General features: G+C 34.9%; 1 protein-coding gene across 2 annotated transcripts in view; it reads right to left on the bottom strand.

Annotated features, from left to right (window-relative positions):
* The window catches only part of UHRF2 (ubiquitin like with PHD and ring finger domains 2), a 172,329-nt gene that overhangs the window by 126,875 nt on the left and 21,946 nt on the right, over positions 1-23,508 (bottom strand). For both annotated transcript variants that reach the window (XM_001365386.5, XM_007499557.3), the window contains exon 2: positions 7,332-7,574. In XM_001365386.5, coding sequence (XP_001365423.2) covers positions 7,332-7,574 — 243 coding nt within the window. The remainder of the gene's footprint in view (positions 1-7,331; positions 7,575-23,508) is intronic.

Here is a 23,508-nt window from a genome sequence, read left to right on the forward strand (position 1 = left end):
TATTTCACTCTGCCTTTTTATGGGCTATGCTGTTCTAGAATTAGTTTTGAGACATTATATCATCATTTTGGGGAGGGCAATTTTGTAGAAATAAGTTGGGTCTGTGTACATTCTCTGCCATCTTGGCTCCACCTATCAATATAACTGTCTCTTTTATAACATCATTCTTGTGACTCAGTGCCCCCCATATTGCCAATTACCCCATTACTTTTTTATGGCTTACTATCATTTAATCTCTTAAATATCAATTCTAAAAAGACAGATCCTTGATCTTTAGGATCTTAACATCTAAACTTTGACAGACTGATCTGTCATCCCTTGAGTATAACTTTCTTAAGAATTAAATTTTGGGGGCAGCTGGGTATCTCAGTGGATTGAGAGCCAGGCCTAGAGATGGGAGGTCCTAGGTTCAAATCTAGCCTCAGACACTTCCCAGCTGTGTGACCCTGGGCAAGTCACTTGACCCCCATTGCCTAGCCCTTACCACTCTTCTACTTTGGAGCCAATACACAGTATTGACTCCAAGACGGAAGGTAAGGGTTTAAAAAAAAAAAGAATTAAATTTTAACAAGATGGTTTTAGTGTGTCCAGGAATTGCTATTTTGCTTAAGGATCAATCAATTTAAGGGCTAATTCAGGGGCAGCTAGAAAGCACCGCTATAGGGCACCAGACCAGGGCAGGAGTTGTGAGGACTTAGATTCAAATCTGGCCTCAGACACTTCCTAGCTATGTGATCCAGAGGAAGTCATTTAACCCTGATAGCTGAGGCCCTTGCCTGTCTTCTATCTTAGGAATGATACTAAGAAGGAAGGGTTAAAAAAGACTAATTTAGAGGATGTCAGCACCTCTAAGTTACTTTAAGTTGTATATTTGCAGAAAATTTTTTATAAAACACATGCTTGGCATAACACCAACAGCTGCTGTATAATAAATGCTTAAGAAATGAGAAAGGAAAATAATCTCTCAATCTGTTTGTCTTCCTATATCCTCTTGTTTTTCCATCTGTCTCTTTAGAAAGAAAATAGGCAAAGATATTCACATTTCTGTGGGCCAGCTAATAAGAACCAATCCACTTTATCAAAAAACTAATTGTATGTCATGGAATGTCTAATCAATTTATATTGATCACTGGTTCTTTCTTTAGCATCAAAAATCCAATTGAAATGGTAGAGTCCTTTCCACAGATTCAACAAAGTAGATGATGACACAAAGAGAAACCCTGCTTCCAGTCAGACTTCTCAAAATGTGTGTTGCTAAATCAGCAATGGATAAGGGAAGGTAGCAGCATGATTCAACATATCAAATATGAATGAAAAAGTATATGAAGTATCTGTGATTTGACTGGACACTCATTCATAGTTAAACAATGATAAACATCACCAAATTTGATCAGTTCTTAGATGGGCAGACATTCATTCATTCTATCCTTGAAAGCTTTTCAACCTGAAAGAACCTCCTTGTGTTCTGGAATAGTCTCCAAGAACCCAGGGTCACTTTCAAACCACAAACAGGAACTATTTTAATAAAACAAAAATTCATTCCCATGTTATAGTGATGATAGGAAAATTTTTAATAATATCAGCTTAATGAAAGTTAAGAATATTTGTCAAGAAACAGACTTCCAACTTGGGATATAACCATAGGAAGCCCTATTCAAGAATGAAGATGAAGCTACAAAAATGTTTCAAATACTTCTTGCCTCACTAAAAACAAGCTTTATAAAATACTATTATCCATATAATATCAAAATTCATAGAAAGCAATAAGACTACTAATATTTTATTCATATACATTAATCAAAGGTGGGAGAAAGAAACTACCTAACTCCTTTTCAGACAGTTAGAAACCCTGGAGAAAGAGCATATTTTCACAAGTTCTTGAAATGGTAGAATAAAATTGGTAACCCTGAAGGAGAAAGGTGTTATAGGTATAGATATCAGGCTGTAAGAAAGACAAGTAACATGAATAGAAGAAGATGTAAATGAGCTTTTTGGTAAAGAAGCAAAAAAAGTAGTGTGACGAAGGCTTGGAAGATATCAGGTCATAGCATTTTTTTTTAATTGTAGAGTAACATAAATCTAGGGAGAGAGTAGGGACAAATAGGATGCTTTTAAAGAACATTTTGGGGGAAAAATCTTACATTCTTCTAAAAGATTATCAAAATGATGAGACATTATACTCATTTTGTCACAAATTTTTATGTTAAATTTTCTAACATAAGCACATTTCAGAACATTATAATTCGAATTTTCCAGCAATATCTTGAAAGTGTTCCTGAAAAGTAAAGACATTGAGATTGGGTAAATTTCAACTTCTATGCAGTAGTTACAGGCATTTTGATATGAAAAATTACTTCAAAAAGACAGCTCCATAAATTCTTTAAAAATTCCTACTGAAAACAAAGTTATTTTCTTGTAATCTCTATTATTGTATATTTTTAGAGTGATATACACATTCTTTTGGGTAGTAAGTTTCTTTACCCTAGAAAGGGAATATCTGGGTCATTCTCAAAAATTAACATTTAAAGACAACCAAAAAAATTTATTTGTGCTTTCTGGCCTTTGAACCTCAACTTAAGTTATGCCCTCCATGTGGAATGTCTTTCCACCAATCTCTACCTATCAAAGTCCTATTCATTCTCCAAGGTCTTGATGAAGAACGACTTTCTATAAGAAGTCTCCCTTTATTACTTAAGCTGGAAGTATTTAAGTTCCACTGGCACAGACTTTAAAAATACAGTCAGTTTCATACCACACTAAGTCACTGGAAAGGTACCTTAGTAGAGATCCTCTCCTATATGTCTGGTTATATGCATCATTAGCACTGATTCTCTCTGAGTCTTGTCATTGGGTTATTTTAATTAAGAAAGTAAAATCATTTACAAAATTTTCTATTTTCTATGAGGCATGACATATTGGGCTAATTCCGATAATCATTCTAAAGTCATTCATTCCTTCAATTATTATTGTTACTATTAATATTCTGAGAGAAGATTAAGGAGGGAGAATAGAAGTTTTTTTTGGTATTATGAATGATAATTCCCTTATTTATTTTCTTCCAGCTAAAAAATAAAAATTAAAAGCAAAAGCATAAACAGACATGCCACACAAAGTGGTAATCATTTTAGAAATAATAATAATAATTATAGGTAAATTAAATTTAAATCAGGACATCCCACAAAATAGATAAAGATATACAAGTGCATAAAGTATTGAGCTTTTCCAAACACACAAAACCCCCAAGGAAGTTAAGCTCATTAGGGAAAAGGTGACAGTTATAACAAGGAGAAAGATATTAACAATAGTAGAGGAAATCACAAAAGCCTATTATAATAATGTAAACAAAGATAATAATATTTAAACGATAATAATTTAAACCAAAAGACCTGGAAAATGTATTTAACAAGTTGGAATTAGCAACATATCTGAAAAGAACTAAAAATGCACTCATAAATCAGGAAATTTTTTTTTATCAAATAAAAAGGAACAATATTTTGATAAATGAAATAGAAAATCTATGTAACTTTTTTCAAATGTGGGAAAAGAAATCAGAAATGAACAAAAAGCAAAAGGTACACGAAAACCCAAAAATGAACTGTAAGTTGGGTCAAACACCCCCCACACCCCCGCCAAAAAAATTCAACATAAAAAACTCAGACTATTTAGAAGATAACAAACTATGTATTAAAACATCTGGAATACAGGTAAAAGCCATTTTTGAGGTAAATTTGTAGTTATAAAAACTCAGAATAGGAAAAAAAAGATACAAAATTAATTCCATATTGGGGGGGGGGGGAAGAAAAAATCAAATTAAGGCAAGAAATAAAGTATAAAATGAAAGTATTGTTGATTCTCAAGACTACTGGATGGCATTAATAAAATCTTTAAACTTCTAACAATCTAATTTTCAAAGGTAAAAAAACAAATCACTGAATGAAAAATATAAAAAATTAATTTTATAATTTTGTTCATAGCTATATTATGATAAAGATCTTAAGTGAAATCAATGAGTATTTACAAAAATAAGTAATCAAAATTGTCAAAAGCAAACAACTTAAAGAGATCAATTTTAAAGGAAGAAGTAAGGCCAGTCATTCATGAGCTTCTATATTTTTTAAAAATGAAAAAAAAAAGGAAGAAAATCTGAAAATATTAAATGTTGAACTTTTGAAAAATTTCAAGAAAAATATTAATATAACACACAATTCTCCTAGATATAAACTATCATATGCCTCTTAGTTCTTATCAAAAATAAAATCTATATTTATTTATTTGTTTGTTTATTTATTTTAAGCCCTTACCTTCTATCTTGGAGTCAATACTGTGTATTGGCTCCAAATTCTAAAAACTGAGTACAGTATTTAAAAAATTATTATGACCAAAAAGAACTTATTCCAAGTTTAAAAGGATGGTTTAGTAATTAGAAAATGTCTCTTATTAATGAGAAAAATAATATGTCAATATAGATTTGATCGAATTAAACATAATGAATGATAAAAACCACTAAAAAGAACATGTCAAGACATTTCTGTAAAATTAAAAGTATTTACACAAGACCATAGAAAACATGCAAAGCAGAACACTAAAATTATTCCCTACAAAAAGAGTATCAAATTTTATCAGTGACATTTAATATATTAGACAAGATGAATGAAAGCAATAAAACATGAACAAATTAGGTTAAAATCTAAAAAAGTAAAAATATCACCTTGTGCAGATGGCACAAATATCACCTAGAAAACCTAAGAAATACAACCAAAAAATAATTGAGATGATTTTATAAAAAAGCAGGACAACAGATAAATGTCATTGATAATCTCAAACATCTCATATAAATAATTACCAGTTAAAATTAGTGATTATATTTGCCATAAAAGTTACCAAATAGTTGGTTATTAGCTTAAACCAAGTAGCACTCTAGGCTTTTATGAAGAAAAATAAAGAGGGATCTGGCTAATTTCAGCTAAATTTTTACAATGGTTGAATAATAGAAATGCAAATCTCACCCAAGTAATACAATATTAATCAAAATCCTAACTTTCTACCTAAAGAATTAGGGGAAATTATAGTGAAATTTATATAGTAAAACAAGAGAACAAAAAGTATATTTAAGATGAAAAAGTGATGATGAAAGAAAGCCAGTCCTAGAAAAATAAGTAATTTTATAAGACAGCAGTTATCTGATGACTAGATTTAAAAAAGATAGGATATAGATGTCAGAAGAATAAGCAAAAAATTTAGTGTTTGCTAAAACAGGGCAGTATAACTGTCCCAAAATAAAAGGAAAAAAAAATTTTTTATCAAACATATAGAAAAAGATGCTTAAGGAAAAGATAATTGATTTTATTATCTATCATGTAGAAGAAAATATATCTCTAAATATTTTCACAATGACTTTTGAAAAAATTAAGAGAATGAATAGAATTCACAAATTATAGGACATTGAGCTTGAAAACCTGGAAAAATTCCGCAATATATTGTTAAAAGGGTGATTATAGAATATTTAAAGAAACAAACAAAATGGTAATTAAAGAGCCAGTATAGCTTCATCAAGGGCAAGTCTCATACCAGACTATTTCCTCTTGACAGGACTATTTTAATGGTGGATAAGAGAAATGATATAAATGCAGTTTACTTAGATCTCAGCAAAGTACTTGATAAAAATCACTCATACTAATCTTATGGAAAAGACAAAATGATAGGGGATAAGCAGTAGCTAAAGTAGGTGGATTTACAACTGACTGAATGGCAAATCTTGGTGGTTAAACTGAGATTTATGAACTTGTTTTAAAAAAATTTAATTCCCATTATTTCAACATAATTGGTTCCTTTTGTAACAGTAGGTATTTTATTTTATCCACTTAAAGAAATTCTATTCATCAACTGACTTCACTAAACTGTCAAAAGAATCCATGACACAAAAAATGTTAAAACTTGGGTTAGATCAAAGAATAGTCATTATTAATGGTTGAATATCTACTTGGAAGATCTCCAGTGAAATGCCTAAAGGAGTTTTGCTTGGCTTTGCAGTTTTAATAACTTTTAGGCTTTTAGCACTTTGCTAAGAGCTAGGGATACAAATACAAAAATGGAGATTTTGAATTCAGGGAGCTTTGAATGGAGGAGATAAAGAGATGGAAGAAGGGGCATGGTAAGACAAAGGAGAGAGAGAAGGGTTTTGAAAATCTGCAAATTAACTGCATTACAGAAACAAGATAGTGTAGCAACATTTTTTTACAAAAGAAAAGATGAAAATTTTCTTTTATTTATTTCTCCCTTCTTTGGTAGCAAAATGCATACCAAAAAATAAGCTACAACTAAAAAAAACAATGTATATCATCCTTTTCTGTTGACATTGACATCTTAAGAACTATCTTTAAAAAAATTACCATTTTGTGGGAAAGGTTCTGTTTGTGCAAAAAATATTTATAGCTGCACTTTCTGTGGTGGCAAAAAAAAAATTGGAAAATAGGGAGGGATGTCCCTTGATTGGAGAATGGCTGGACAAAATGTGGCATATGATGGTGATGAAACACCATTGTGCTGTAAGGAATGATGAATTGATGGATTTCCATAATAACTGGAAAGACCCACATGAAATGATTCAAGAGTGAAATGAGCAGAACCAGAACATTCTACACAGAAACTGAAACAATGTGGGATAAATGTAATAGACTTTGTTATTAATAGCAATGCAATGATCCAGGACAATTCTGAGGGACTTATGAGAAAGAATGCTATCTACATCAAGAGAAAGAATTGTCAGAGTAGAAATCCACAAGAGAACATATGATTTATCACTTGTTTACATGGGTATATGATTTGGGGTTTTGGTTTTAATGGACTGCTCTATTACAAAAAAATGAAAAATATGGAAATGGGTTTTGAGTGATAATATATGTATAACTCAGTGGAATTGCTTATTAACTCTGGGAGGAGGGAGGGAAAAGGAGGAGAGAACATGAATTATGTAACCATGAAAAAAAATTTTTGAAATAAAACTTAAAATAATTACCATTTCAACAAATATATTTATAAATGCAGAAAATTGCTGACTTTAAAACATAGTAGTAAAAAAATAAATAAACAAATAAAATAAAAAAACATAGTAGTAATTGACCAAAGATCGATACTCCAAATCATTCAATCTAAAGAATAATTCTTACATTGACCCTTTTCCTCGAATTAGCTGAAAAACTGGACATTACTCAAATATTTACTTTTAAACAGGTTTTACTATTGTAAACATTCAGAATATATTCAGAAAAAATAGATCAATAATATGTATGCTTGTATATCATTCTTAAAACATGAGAATAATAGACATTTACCTTATATATCCCAATTCCTGGGTCAATAAGAGATGAACGAGCTGATGTAGAAGGCTGATTGGAAGATCCACTGCTTGCTGTTTTCTTAACTTTACTTTTGCATCCACCATTAGAACGGGATTTTACCTCACCACCTTTAATCTGTATTGAAGTAGTAGGGCCATCAGGCTCTGAACGTATCAGCAGCTGGACTATATCATTCAATCCAACATTATAATCAAATAAAGTATGTCCATCTTCCAACTGTAAAAAAAAAAAACAAAACAAAACTGTAAAACTATGTCAATCATTAGTATAGTACCTACCCTGTGAGATAAATGCCACTATTGTCCTCATTTTGTAGTTTAGGAAATGGAAACAAACAATTTACAGGATTTTCCAGGGTCAAAAAGCTATTTAGTGTCTTGAGGCTAGATTGGAACTTGGGACTTACTGATTCCATACCCAGCATTCTATCTACTAGACTGCCTCTGCCAATATAACAACAACAACAACAACAAAAAACAATGACCTCACACCCTACACCAAGATAAATTCAGAATGGGTGAATGACTTGAACATAAAGAAGGAAACTATAAGTAAATTAGGTGAACACAGAATAGTATACCTGTTAGACCTTTGGGAAGGGAAAGGTTTTAAAACCAAGCAAGACTTAGAAAGAGTCACAAAATGTAAAATAAATAATTTTGACTACATCAAATTAAAAAGTTTTTGTACAAACAAAACCAATGTAACTAAAGTCAGAAGGGTAGCAACAAATTGGGAAACAATCTTCATAAAAACCTCTGACAAAGGTTTAATTACTCAAATTTACAAAGAGCTAAATCAACTGTACAAAAAACCAAGCCATTCTCCAATTGATAAATGGGCAAGGGACATGAACAGGCAGTTCTCAGCCAAAGAAATCAAAACTATTAATAAGCACATGAAAAAGTGTTCTAAATCTCTTATAATCAGAGAGATGCAAATCAAAACAACTCTGAGGTATTACCTCACACCTAGCAGATTGGCTAACATAACAACTACGGAAAGTAGTGAATGCTGGAGGGGATGTGGCAAAGTAGGGACACTAATTCATTGCTGGTGGAGTTGTGAATTAATCCAACCATTCTGGAGGGCAATTTGGAACTATGCCCAAAGGGCGATAAAAGACTGTCTGCCCTTTGATCCAGCCATAGCACTACTGGGATTGTACCCCAAAGAGATAATAAGGAAAAAGACTTGTACAAGAATATTCATAGCAGCACTCTTTGTGGTGGCCAAAAATTGGAAAATGAGGGGATGCCCTTCAATTGGAGAATGGCTGAACAAATTGTGGTATATGTTGGTGATGGAATACTATTGTGCTAAAAGGAATAATAAAGTGGAGGAATTCCATGGAGACTGGAACAACCTCCAGGAAGTGATGCAGAGCGAAAGGAGCAGAACCAGGAAAACATTGTACACAGAGACTGATACATTGTGGTACAATCGAAGGTGATGGACTTCTTCATTAGTGGCAATGCAAATGTCCCTGAACAATCTGCAGGGATCTAAAAAACACTATCCACAAGCAGAGGACAAACTGTGGGAGTAAAAACACCGACGAAAAGCAACTGTTTGACTACAGGGGTGGAGGGGATATGACTGAGGAGAGACTCTAAATGAACACTCTAATGCAAATACCAACAACATGGAAATGGGTTTGAATCAAGAACACATGTGATACCCAGTGGAATTGCGTGTCGGCTGTGGGAGAGGTGGAGGGAGGGGGGGAGGGAAGAAAAGAAAATAATCTTTGTTTCCAATGAATAATGTTTGGAAACGACCAAATAAAAATTAAAAAAATTTAAAAAATAAATAAAAATTAAAAAAAAAACAATGAAAATTCTACAAGTTAAAAAGCCTAAACCTCTCTTCTCCCCCAATCATGTTCTAAAAACAAAAGGCTAAATTGTAGATCAGCCTTGTAGCAAACAAGGTTAATAAGCTCTTAAAACAAACAAAAAAAAAACATGTCACAAATATGGCTAAAGTAAAGTCTGAAACCTTTCTTTAATATTCTTTATAGAAAGACCCTAGAAAACCTGAATCTCATGGGGGTGGGGGTGGGGGTGTAGCAAGTCACCTTACTACCAGAACAGTCTGAAACTTATTATCTCAGTCAAATTAGTTTAAGTTAGACAACTGTATTACTGCATTACAGATGTACTGATCACACATTTCTACACTTGAAAAAATTCACATAAAGATTATGTTTCCTACTATTTTCCAAATTATAACATCTTGACAACAATAACAATCTTAAAATATACTGGGCCCCTGTTTCCAATCCACATGCTAGGTGATCAGTGGAAGCAGCAGATTCAGAGTACCAGTACTTGACTTTAAGTCATAGCTTTACTGCTTATTACTTGTGTAACACTAAAGAAATCATTTTACTTCTCTGGACCTATTTCCTAATCTATAAAATGAAGAGATTGAACTAGATGAGTTCTAGGGTCCCATCTCGCTTTAAAATCCAGATTTTGTATATCATTTCCCATGAAATAGGTACATGACATACAACATAAATCAACCCTTTAACTTTTTTTTTAATGCTCCAAAGAGTCAAATAACTTACCAAATATTTGACTCCTCCCTACCGTCTTTGAAAAGGCTATAATCAATGGTTAATGATATTTTCAGGAAAATGTCAATCAGTCAAAAAGCATTTTACTAAGTGCTTATTAGGTGCCTAGGAACTGGGCTAAACTTTAGGGACACAAATACAGGTAGAAAGGCAGTTCCAGCCCTCAGGAAGCTTACATTCTATTAGGAAAAGGAACAACAACAACAAAAAAAAAAACAAGTACCCTAGAGGGCATGGTAGAGAAAGACCAGAGGGCAACCTAGAGAGCAATGAGACAAGGTAGGCCCAGGCACTCTCAAAAGGAGATACTGTAAGGAGCCATTCAATCAGAGGTAGCTTTTTTTTTTTAATTGAAAAGAAAAATTGTTAGGTCTGTGTTTTAGCAATATCAATCTTTGGGGTATCCCTGACTCCTCATTCTCCCACATTCTCCAATCAGTTGCTGAGTCCTGTTTGTACATTCAACAGCTTTCTCATTCATTCCTTTATTTCCACTCCCATAGCTAATATCCATTTTTAGGACCCAACATTATATTAACCTGGACTACAGCAATAGCTTTGGATTCTCCATTTAGAGTCTTTCTCTTTGCCAATCTGCTCCCAAAAGAATTTGCCCAAAGCACAACTTCCCTCCTTGAGAACCTTCAGTGGCTCCTGATTGCCTTCAGAATAAAATACAAATTTGTCTCTTCAAAATATTTACAAACTGCTTCTGTACTGTCTTTCTGGGCTTAATGATTATTTTTCTCATTTATGCATTCCTATATTCCAGCCATATTGATCTACTGACTTTTGTCTAAAGAGAACATTTCATCTTCTACCACAGACCTTTTTCCAGAGGCTATTTCTATTTTGGAATGCACTCTGCTTTTTAGGTTCCCATTAAGGGTCAACTTACATGTTACCTCATGTGGAAATCTTAACACCCTTTAAAGCTTCCTCAGAGGGGAGAGAAGCTTTAAGGTAGGAAGATAGAGACAGGATAGAAGTTTTAAATACCACGAGGGGGATGACGGAGTCAAATTAGAGATATGAGGTGGCAGGAATGAGTCTTTATTAATTTTCCATGAGCCACAGCTAAGCTCTGATCAAAGGACCCTTCCGAAGGCCTTTACCAGTCCAGAGATCCACATTTAATACCACACAGGTTGGAGAGATGAAAGAGAGATAGAGAAGATTTAAGGATGGAGCTTGGCCAGAGGCCAAGCTCCTGCCAGGACAGCCATCAGCTCCTGAAAGAGAGAGAGAGAGAGGCGGAGCTTGCTGGGCTACATATACCCTTTGATATGCAAATATACACAGTACATAGGGATGATCCTCATTGGTTAATGACAAGGTATAGGTGTGGTTTCTCTTAACCAGGTGAGCACAAAGAAACCTGTGTTCCCGCCTAACCTGGGGGAAGCTGGGGTCAAGGGTCAGAGGCCTTCCCAGCCATGTGCAATACTGAGCATGCTCAAGACTGAGCATGCTCTCTTCTAAGGCAATCTGCACATACCAACTGTTCCCCTTGCCCATAGCTAGGGGTGGACTGCTACATCCTTAGTTCTGAGTATCATCTCTTTTAACCTGCATATTATACTTCACATCCATTCTTGAAGAACTTAAGTTTAAGGGCAGGAAAAGTTTCTACTTTTGCCTTTTTATCCCAATGCTTCATACAGAGTAAGTACTTAATGAATAATTGATATGAAATTACTATAAGGTGGACTCCTTATTTCCCTCTTATATCCCCTCCCCAAATCAAACAACAGCAATAATAACAATCAAAAAGAATCCTTTGACAGTTTAGAAATTATATATATATATATATATATATATATATATATATATATATTTAGAAAATAGAAAGGGTTTTCATAAAAAAAAAAAAGTTAAAAGAAGAGAGGGCTTGCTATAATTTATTTTCTGCTGGAGAACACTGTGGGACCTTAAGGTATAATGGGTGTTCTTGTGATTTCATTAATAGAGAGAATCCCCAAATGAGGAAACTCCTAAAAATGCAGGTTGGTACACTGTCTGCATCGTAAAGTTTTAGGAAATTGGCTAAAACATTGAAAAGTTAAATGACCTGCCCCAGGGTCTTGTAACCAATATGGAATAGAAGACCTGAACCCAATCCTTTTTAGGACCAACACTGGCTCTTTAGCTACACACACACAATCTCTCAAAAGTTTAGGATTGTTAAACTGGATTTGACAGCAATTTAAAAGATTTTTTTTTTTACTATTTCTGCGATCAAGGGATAGAATAATAAACTGATAATAAAAACTAGGAAAAATTCAGTATTTTTATACTGAGTTTTAATTAACCCTAACCCACATGCCTTTTTATATCTCCTACCCTTCTCAGCAATACTACTTGAAAGTTATCTACAATAACTATCTCTACTTTCTCTCATTCACTCCTCATTTCTTTTGCCATCTGGCATCTGAAGTTGATCACTGAACTGAAACTGCTGCGTTCAAAGTTACTAATTAAAATGATACTTTAATTACTAAGTCAAATGGCATTTTCTCAGTCCTCATCCTTCCCTATTTATCTGGTGCATTTGACACTGAACACCTTCCCTTCCTATATACTCTCCTCCCTAGATTTTCCTGACATTGGCTCTCTTATATGCCTCAAACACACTCCCTCTTTACCTCTGCCTCAGAGGCCCTCTCTTCCTTGAAAATATATAGCTAAAGAACCATCTTCTGCATGAAGCGTTTCCTGATAGTCCAAATTATTAGCTATGGCCCTCATTCACAAACTGCCTTTTATTTAAATAGTTTGTATATGTTTATATTATTCACCTTATATTTATGCAACATATATCTCTATATCTATCTATCTATCTATCTATCTATCTATCTATCTATCTATCTATCTATCTATCTAATTCTTAGTTCCTCTATTAGAATGTAAACTACTTGGGATCAGAGTTTGTTTCACTGTTTCTTACATACAGTATATGCTTAATGTTTGTGTTTTGAGAAATCTACTTCCTCTTCCAATCTTTATATGAACCTTTTGCACACTAATCTTAAATCTTTGGGGTGGGGGGTAGGGTGGGGTGATGTGCATCTAATCTGTTATTCTGACTAATAAATTTAAATATAGACAGACTATATCTTTTGACCAACTATGGGAGAGACAAGCATGATGTTTTTTAAAGACCCCAAATTACAATATCCCCATAACAAATGTTATTTCTCAAATACAAACTGAAATTAAAGAATTTTTAAGTACAGGTCCAGCAAATACATTTTCATCCCAACAATGTGCTAAAGTGCTTAAAAAAATTTTGTTCTATCAAAGATTAAACATATTTCCCCCAAATCATCTCTATATTCTCAATTTTCTTGCCAAATCCTTTCTTCATAGCCTATTAGAAACTTTGGCTGATTTAACAATTGGGGTAATACAAATTCAGAATTAGTTGAGTCTGATTTAGTATTTTAAAATAAGGATGGAAAGGAGGGAGGGAGGGTTGAAGGAAGGATTCTCCATTTCAACTTAGTAGGTATTAAAAATCCAAATTCTTCTAAGAATGCCAACAGTGGAAAAAGCCAACAAATCACATTTTTTACTATTATGCATTCATATTTATCTTTTCTTTCCCCACCAGATGGTAAGCTCCTCCAAGTCAAGAACTGTGCCCCTTAAACTTAAATTGTCCTTAACCCTTAGATAAAAACCACTGCTTGGTGCTGATTTAATATTCAATGAATGAATACTTAGTGAAGTTCTAATTTCTAGGAGTGGAACATTGTTCCTAGAAGTAAAGGGTTCCCTAGTGCTAGAGATCTTCAAGCAAAGACTAGAAGCTCATTTGTCCAGTATGTTATAGAAGGAGTTGCTGATCAAGTACAAATTAGCCTAAATAACCTGAGGTCTCTTCCAACTCTGAGAGTCTTATTTTCCCCACAAGATATCTTGAATTAGAAGCTTAAGACCATTAGTCAGTAATGTTTACAAAGGAGATTTCTCTTCAAGTAAGTGTTGGATTAGATGGCCTCTGAGGTCACTACCAACTCTTTAGCTTCTGTGATTTTTTTTGCCAGTAGGTTCCAGTTTTGATGTAGGTTCCAATCTTTTCTATTAAATCTCCCAATTCAGAAATAAACAAATTTTTTTATATTGCCCCTCACAAATATTGAAGTCTTGCAACAGTTAAATCAGTGCAAGACTAGAAAGATCAATTATCTGTAAAATGGAAGCTAGCATGAAAAATGAGAATTCTAAAAAATGAATGCATAAAACTTTCAGAGAGCAAATATAATTAAGTTATCAAGTATAACAACTGGCTTCAACAAAATGATATGGTGCCTCTGTCCAAGAGCAAATATTTGATTAAGAATGTGAGCATTGGGCAAATTTACTAGTGCCCAGCTCTTAAGAACAGTTGCTGAAATCACTATCAGAATATTATGTTCTTAAAGAGACTCAAATTATAATGGTAACTTTTGTTAAGAAAATAACTACAAATTAAAAGCCCTAGACTGAGAATAAATTAAGCTGTAGAATACACTTGCATACATAGAGGCTTTACAAACATATATAAAGTTAATTTTGCTTAGAATGTTCTAAGTTATGGAATTCTTTACATTACAGGAAGGTATTAGATCAATGTCTTATATGATATACATAATATAGTGCCCTTAAATTTTATTTTAGTCTAGAATTAAGGGTATCAAGTAAAAAGCATATTAGCAATGTCCATAATTCTATCAATTGCCAAATCCTTCACTTCCTCTGGCTCAAATCCAGAGCTGTAACCATAGATGTAAAGCAACAAGTGTGTCATGGTAAGTCAAGTTCAGGGCCCTGCCACCCACCCATCTACTAATTCACTGAGGAGAAAAATATTCTTTATCTTTAAGCCTCTCCATTTTTGTATGAAATAAATCATAAATGCTCTGGAAAACTCAAGTTCAACTTAACATCTTTCTGAATTCCTCCAGACTTGCTAGTCAATAAATGATCTCTTTTCTGACCTCCCCTATGTCCATCTTACTTGGAACACATTGGAGTGGACTTATATTTCATCATCATCAAAGGCAATGTGTATCAAGTGACATAAGCCACTAAATCTGGAAATTCAACCTTTTCCAATAAAGGCATTTTAATGTACTCTTAAAGAAACAATTCACATGAAATTGATCTCATATTCAATAAGCATTTACCCAAATTTTTCCTATAGAGTCCTGCTGTAGCTACCCACGTTAGGAGAATTCATTTCTGTGCAGATTTGTGGTTCAGTTCATTTTGTGGCAAATATTCAAGTTTAAAAATCGCAAGATTTTTATAACTGTTTGTTTTTCCAGAAATGTAACTAAAAACCAAAAACCCTATACTCTGTGCATAAATTGGCTTACATTTTTAAAATAAAAAATGCAGAATGAATAAAGAATTTCATTTCTTTCCTGCAAACAAAATACAGATTAAGCATCCAAATTGAAGATTTTATTTTGCTTCTATGATATGACTATTAGAAAGAGGATAATTAGCAAATATCCTATAAAACACTCCTCACAAATCTGACTTCAAGGTTGACTCACCTCCTTTAAGTTGCCTTTTTTACATATATGTGTATATATGTGGGTGTATATATGCTAGAACAGCCATTTCCTTGCATTAAAAGTTTCCAAATGCATTTGTGTCTTGCTTGTACAATATTGTCTCTTTTACTATTTAATGTATTCTAATTGCTTCAAGTTTGTCTCCAGAATTACAGTGAAAGCTCCTCTAAGAAATGCAACCATATTTTTTGTTGATCAATCTGAACAAGTATTCAATAAATTTTTGTTGGATGAGTTTAGATATTGTTGTTTTCAGGTACAAGTGTTAAATCCACAAGAATTTATTGAATTCCTACTATATGCAAGCCACTGCTAGGTTCTAGGATACAAAGATGAAAAGCACCAGTCTTGGCCCTTGTAGCGAGGGAAATTACAGGGTGCAAGAGAATGACTGACAGGCTTGAGACTCAGAATTTTCCTGAGCCTGGTTGAGTCAGAACTCCTAGGAAGAGACTACCAACTGTCACTCTGGAGCTGCAAGTTGAAGGAGAAAGGTGTGTGGCTGAGACATGCTGGAAATTCATCTATCAAACAACTGGCCTTGAGGATTTACTAGCTGTGGTGAGAGAATATCTCTAGTCTTCCTGGTGGACAGCCGGACTGGGAAAAAGATCTCTTCTTTACTGGGACATCTGAGGACATCAGCTGGATTCTTGTACCTGACTCACCAAGGACCCTTTTTTTTGTGAGAAATATGGTTACTTGTTGGACTTGTCTTTAGGAATTTATGTAATTAAGGTAGTTAAATAGTGGATTTAATTAGAGTGTAAAGCAGTCAGATTTCCCTTCTCCCATTTTCCTTCCTCCCTTTATCCCTTCTTTGTTAATAAATTCAATATTATTTATATGTGCTATTTTCCTTTTGTATTACCTTCCCCCTTTCCAAAATATGGATTTAACAGTTGTCAGAGCCAGCTAGGTTTAAAAAAAAACACTGTATTTTTATATTTATATAGAAAATTTGTATAGGAAAGTCATTTGAAGACTGGAAGATTCTATTTGCACTCAGAGAGTGGTACATTCCAAAGAAGGGACCAGCAGAATTCTGAGCCTTTAGCTAAGCTTCAAGGAACATTTTAATCATTAAATATCCTCTGTCACATGGTCTACGTGGCCATATTGGTGGTCATATTGGATTTTTTTTTTAGTTTTTTTTAAAGAATTTTTTCCCTTGTTAATTGTTAATTAATAAGTTATTCATAGATTATAAAACAAATTCACTTTTGTCTATGAATATAAACATGTCTAGGGACATGGTAATGGATTTTTTTGTAGTGTTATAGGAGTGTGTTTTGCATATCCCATATATTGTCTTTGTACTTTTCCCTAATGTATGAAATGTATGTCCCTAACTTATGTCATGTGGGTTTGGATTATAAGTGGATGAAACCTTTTATGGAAATTACAATGCAAACTATCTTGTCTTGTATCCCTGTAATGTATATCTGTCTTTGTGCTCTATATAAGCATAGACTACTGTTCTTTCTAATTGGCAAATGTTTAAAGCAATAATGATTTGGTTGACCAAGGATTCAGAGCTCAAACTAATGATAATATATATGAAACAACAGCTGGACCAGATGAAACTATATATAAAGGATAAAAAGTTTGTGAATACAGAATAATGCTGTGGGGAAAAAGTAAATACTGGTATAAATGGAAATTTGAATAGGTTACAACAAGAAGAGGCTGGAGGGATGGTTACTCTATTTCCCCTAAGAGATCTCCCTGTCGTCTCAAGGAATGAAATATTCCAAGTCAACACACACAAAAGATTCACCCTGAGGACTTGGAATTCATAAAGAGAAGAACCCCAGCCTTTGTAGATGAACCCAACTGTGTTAATTTTCCTGAGTCTCACACCCTATCAATCATTATCTTGCACCCTGTAATTTCCCTCACTATACTGTAAACCTTAAAATTTCTTAGACTTATAAATGTTGGAAATTTCACCATTGGGAAATTTCATACTTGAAAAATTTCCTATTGATAGTGGGAACTCTATTGGAATGTGAACCCCATTGGCATGGGAGGTTCCTCCTCCTCCCTTCTTAAGATTACTTTAGGACAGAAACCTTTTGCTGAACAATGGAAAGGGCTTTGACCTATGCTTAAGCATAGAACAGGAATTTCTTTGAGTCATGATTGATTTTAGAATTGATACAATAGAGATACTTGGAATGACAGAACCAGGTCTTGGAAAATACAATTTCCACCCCACTCAGTCCTAACAGGATTTAGGAAGGGCTGCAGCAAAGGATCAAGATTTAATTATTTGAGAATATGACCTTCAACAGACATGTGCAAAGCCACAGACCTCTGGGCGGTCCTGGGTTAAGCTAGAGCCACCATTGGCACAGGGAAGACATGGACAGTGATTGGTAGATGTGAGAACTGAGGGGAGGGAACTTGGATGGTTTCCTTAAAGATAGAGGGGTCTAAGGACTGAGGGTGGTTGGTTGGAGAGGTTTTTGGTCTGAGAGGTGGTGCTTTGAGAGTTGGCTCGGAAGGAAGCTGGAGGTGGAGGCCCCTGAGACTGTTTCTCCATTTTGGTCACGTGAGTAATAGGGACTGATCTCCTTTCTTTGCCCCAGCTATCTAAGGGCTTGGGCCTTTTGGCCCAGCCTAAACAGAAGGGGTATTTAAGCCCTATTCCCTTCTCTCCCCTTTTTCTCTATCTCTAATACCTTTCTTCCTCCTGTTTGTAATAAAACTCCATAAAAGGTTGACTGCTGACTTGAGTTTTCATTTAGGAATTACATAGCTGAATTCCTTGGCGACCTTAAATTAATATATATCAGTCTTTTAAAGTGATTTCCTTGTCACAATACCCTCAAGGAATTTATAACTTGCTAGGAGAGAAAAACTGTACGTATATGAACTTGATCTAGGAGCTGATACTCTAGCAACTAGGAGGACCAGCAAAGGCTTCATGGAGATGGTACCATTTGGTGAGGAAAAAAAGTACATAGGTTAGTAGCAGCTTAAAAAAAATTAAATGATTTAATATAGATATCAAATTGTACTATAAAGCAGCAATCATAAAGCAATCTGATACTGGTTAAGTATTAGAATGATGGATCAATGAATAGATTAGATATACAATATACGGGGATAATGACCTTAGCAATCCAGTAAACTCAAAAAGATCCCAGCTTTGGGGATAATAACTCACTATTTGACAAAAAACTGCTGTAAAAACTGGAAAATAGAGGGGCAGAAAAATAGGTATAGACCAATACATCATATCCTATACCAAGATAAAGTCAAAATGGGTATATGATTTAAACATAAAGGGTGATACCATAAGTAAATTAGGGGAACATAAAAGTTTACCTGTTAGATCTTTGAAGAAGAGAAAAATTTATGACCAAATGAGAGACCAAATGTTACAAGATATAAAATGAATTGACTATTTTAAATTAAAAAGGTTTTATAAAACAAAACCAACATAACCAAGATTAGAAGGGAAATAATTGGAAAAAAAAAACTGTAACGAATTTCTAAGGTCTCATTTCTCAAATATATAAAGAACTAAATCAAATTTATAAGAAAACAAGCCATTCCCCCCCCCTCAATTGACAAATGGTTAAAAGACATGAATGATCAGTTTTCAGATGAAAAAAAAAATCAGTTATCAATATGAAAAAAAGTTCTAAATCATTCTTGAAATGCACAACAAAGCATACTATTTTTCACTTTAATTTATTTGGGCTTTTATTTTATTTTTAGTTTTATGAGTATTTTCTTACAACAATGAACAATCTGGAAATGTTTTGTGTATACATGTATAACTCAGATCAAATTGCTTACCATCTCTTGAGAGGAAGAGAAGGAGGGGGAGAAAAAACATTTGGAAAATTGTTCTTACATATTTTATTTTCCAACTTAAAAAATCATCAGGTACAGGTACATCAGACAAGATTCTCTATGACAGGGAATTTCAGAGTTGAACCTTAAGTGGTCTCAATTTACCACCAACTCATTCATCTATGCATGAGGTCCTGCAGTCTGATATGGCAAAAAGGGTTGGGGGTCAGGGGAAGTAGAAACTAAAGTTTGGAAAGCATTTCGCAGTACAATGGCAAAATAGCTATGGATTTTATGGAAGTCAGAGATGTTTCTCAATGGTCTCTTCTTTCACCATATTCCATTTGGATAAAGAATTCTTGGGGCTAGGGTTGGGGGGCACTCCCTCTCTTCAATTCAAAGACATCAGCTCCACCAGAGCCAGGCCCTCAAGCAATATGCCTTCAGACTCCACAAAAGCTAACAGGCAGCCTCCATGATAAGGTCAGTGGCCATGAGATTGTCCACAATCATCACCACCTGGTCTGGCTCTATGGCATCTCTCTGGATCTCTAATTCTGCCAGACTATTACAGAAACTAACTGGTGGATATCATGGGTCCTAGAAGCTTCACTTACTTGCGAATTGGCACAAATTTCAAGTTTCTGGTTCAGGGAAGGACCAACAAGAAACCTTGAGCATCCAACCCTGCAATACAATTCAGAATTTGTCTTGTGATCTTTCAGGTGATCAGCCAGAAGTTCAATGGAAGTCCTGAAGAAATCTGAATCCTTGAGTAAAGACTCCAGGCAAGAAGCTCCTGCTGGCTATGCCCACTCTGCATGACACTGAATTTGGTAGTTGCTTTTTTCAATTAGTCATTTTATTTTTTATAATAGCATCACCAGTGATCATATTATAGGTTTTTTTTTTCAATAGTTTTGTCTATGAAATACTGAAAATAATCGTTCAGTAACTCTTCAGTTTTTGGTTAGTTGGTTGTTTTTTTCTTTAGGGTATTTATAATCTACCTGGTGAGGAAACAACATACTAAGAAAGAACAGGACCTGATCTGTAACTTTCTGTCTTTAATAAGGTAATCTTTATTAAACCAACTATAAGTGCTAATTACAAATTTTCTTCTTACCTACATGAAAAACAAAGTTATTAAGAGATAATTCAAATTCATGTGCAAATGTGGAAGTGGTTTATTTAAGTTACTTGAAAGTATAATCCTGGAGACGAAGTCAAGATAGTGGCCTAGGAGGAGCAGAAGATCAGACCTATGAATAACCTTCCTTACCGATCATAAACTGAATGCTCCTAGGGGACTGAAAATCAAACCTAACAACAAGATAGAGCCAAGGAACCCTCCTGCTGGACTCAATTCAAAAGGTACACCCCCCCTCCAAAAGCCAGAATCCAAGAATACTCCGATTTAAGGGGGAGGAAGAAGGAAGGTCCCAGGACCCCTCCCCCTGCCCACCCAGAGTGCTGTGACTCCAGCAGCAGCAGCAGGAACTTCTGGGAGGGAAAAGGTGCTGGTTTGCAGGGTGTACCTTGTGGGCAGGGCTGTGCCAAGCTCAGAGCATCAAACACAGACGGCAGGGAAGGAGCTAGAGAGGGAGCCTAGAGCTGGCAGCCTGGCCAGAGCTGTGTAGATTCTCCATATTTGCTCCAGCCTTACAGGAGGTGTTGGCCTCAGAGCACACCCAGCCCAACCAAGCTGAACTTAATTCCATCAAAAGTCTTCAGAACTCAGGGAAGCCCAGGCTCCACACCCCTCCCTCATTGACTGCTGGACTTTAATTCAATCAAAAGCCTCCAGAGGACAGGGAAGCTCAAATCCCCAACAACGCTCCCCCAGAGACTGCACTGAGCAATCTTCTGTCAAAGCTCTAAGAGGGGAGACTGACAAAAGCCCTCAAAACAAAAAAAAAATGAGGAGCAAGAGCACAAATACAGGGAGCAAAAAAGGGGTGAATATGAGCGAACAACAGAAAAAGAAGAAATAAATTACAATGGATAGCTTCTATACAGCAAATGGAACAGAGGGGGAGGGATCAGCAAATGATGAATCAGAAATCCCAGCAAATTGGATATAGGCTGTGGAAGAACTCATAATGCAATTCAAAACACAATTAAGAGAAGCTAAAGACAACTTTAACAGCAATATAAGTCATCTGGAAACAGAAAACAGTGTCTTGAAAGGGAAAATTAATCAGCTGGAAAATGAGGCAAAGGAGATGAAAGATGAGGAAAAGAGGATGAAAGATGATCTCCAAAGAAAATCATATCAGAAGGAGAAGGATGACCAAAAAGCCAGGGATGAAATCCAGTCTTTAAGAACCAGAATACAACAACTAGAATTAAGTGACCTCACAAGGCAGCAGGACACTATAAAACAAAACCAAAAGAATAAAAAAAATTGAGGAAAATATGAAACATATTATTCACAAAACAAAAGATTTAGAAAATTGTTCGAGGAGAGACAATTTTAAGAATTATTGGTCTACCAGAGGACCATAACAAAAGAAAAGGCCTGGACATAATAATACAGGAAATTATTCAAGAAAACTGTCCTGATATTCTAGAACAAGAAGGAAAAGTGGAGATTGAAAGAATCCACAGATCACCTCCTGTACTTAATCCCCAACTAACAACACCCAGGAATGTTATAGCCAAATTCAAGAACTATCAGACCAAAGGAAAAAAAATTACAAGCTGCCAAGAAAAAGTCATTCAAATACCATGGAACCACAGTGAGGATAACACAGGATCTGGCTGCTGTAAACCTCAAAATTTCTTAGACTTATAAATGTTGGAAATTTCACCATTGGGAAATTTCATACTTGAAAAATTTCCTATTGATAGTGGGTCTTGGCTATTGGAATGTGAACCCCATTGGCATGAGAGTTTCCCCCTCCTCCCTTCTTAAGATTACTTTAGGACAGAAACCTTTTGCTGAACAATGGAAAGGGCTTTGACCTATGCTTAAGCATAGAACAGGAATTTCTTTGAGTCATGATTGATTTTGGAATTGATACAATGGAGATACTTGGAATCAATCTCCACCCTACTCAGTCCTAACAGGATTGAGAAAGGGCTGCAGCATAGATCAAAATTTAATTATTCCAATCTCTACCCTACTCAGGTTAACAGGATTTAGGAAGGGCTGTAGCAAAGGATCAAAGATTTAATTATTTGAAAATATGACCTTCAACAGACATGTGCAAAGCCAGAGACCTCTGGGCGGTCCTGGGTTAAGCTAGAGCCTCCATTGGCACAGGGAAATTGATGGACAGTGATTGGTAGATGTGAGAACTGAGGGGAGGCAACTTGGATGGTTTCCTAAAAGAGAGAGAGGTCTGAAGACTCAGGGTGGTTGGAGAGTTTTGGCACTGAGTGGTTGGAGAGGTGCTCTGAGAAGCTTGCTCTGAAGGAAGCTGAAGGTGGGGGCCTCTGAGACTGTTTCTCCATTTTGGTCACGTGAGTAATAGGGCCTGATCTCTTTTCTTTGCCCCAGCTATCTAAGGGCTTGGGCCTTTTGGCCCAGCCTAAACAGAAGGGGTATTTAAGCCCTATTCCCTTCTCTCCCCTTTCTCTCTCCCTCTCTCTCTCTATCTCTAATTCCTTTCTTCCTCCTGTCTGTAATTAAACTCTATAAAAGGTTGACGGCTGACTTGAGTTTTCATTTAGGAATTACATAGCTGAATTCCTTGGCGACCTTAAATTAATATCTATCAGTCTTTTAAAGTGATTTCCTTGTCACACTGCATCCACATTGAAGGACCGAAAGGCATGGAATGATATTCCGGAAAGCAAGGGAACTAGGTCTACAACCAAGAATCAACTACCCAGCAAAACTGACTATATTCTTACAGGGGAAAGTATGGTCACATTCAACAAAATAGAAGAATTCCAAGAATTTCAAAAGATAAGACCAGACCTGAACAGAAAATCTGACTTCCAAGCACAGAACTCAAGAGAATCATCAAAAGGTAATTTTAAAAAAAGAGGGGAAAAAAGACAAACAAAACAAAACAAAACAATTTAAAGAGACTCAGTAAGTTAAAATGATATGTATATCTATAAGAAAAGAGGTCATCAGTAACTCCTAAAAACTGTGGTTATCACCCGTGCATCTAGAAGAATTACACTTAGAGGGAACAGTGACAAAGTGTATAGGATGAAAGGACAAGACATAAAT

Source organism: Monodelphis domestica, chromosome 7 (assembly GCF_027887165.1).
Source record: "Monodelphis domestica isolate mMonDom1 chromosome 7, mMonDom1.pri, whole genome shotgun sequence".
Taxonomy (NCBI): Eukaryota; Metazoa; Chordata; class Mammalia; order Didelphimorphia; family Didelphidae; genus Monodelphis; species Monodelphis domestica.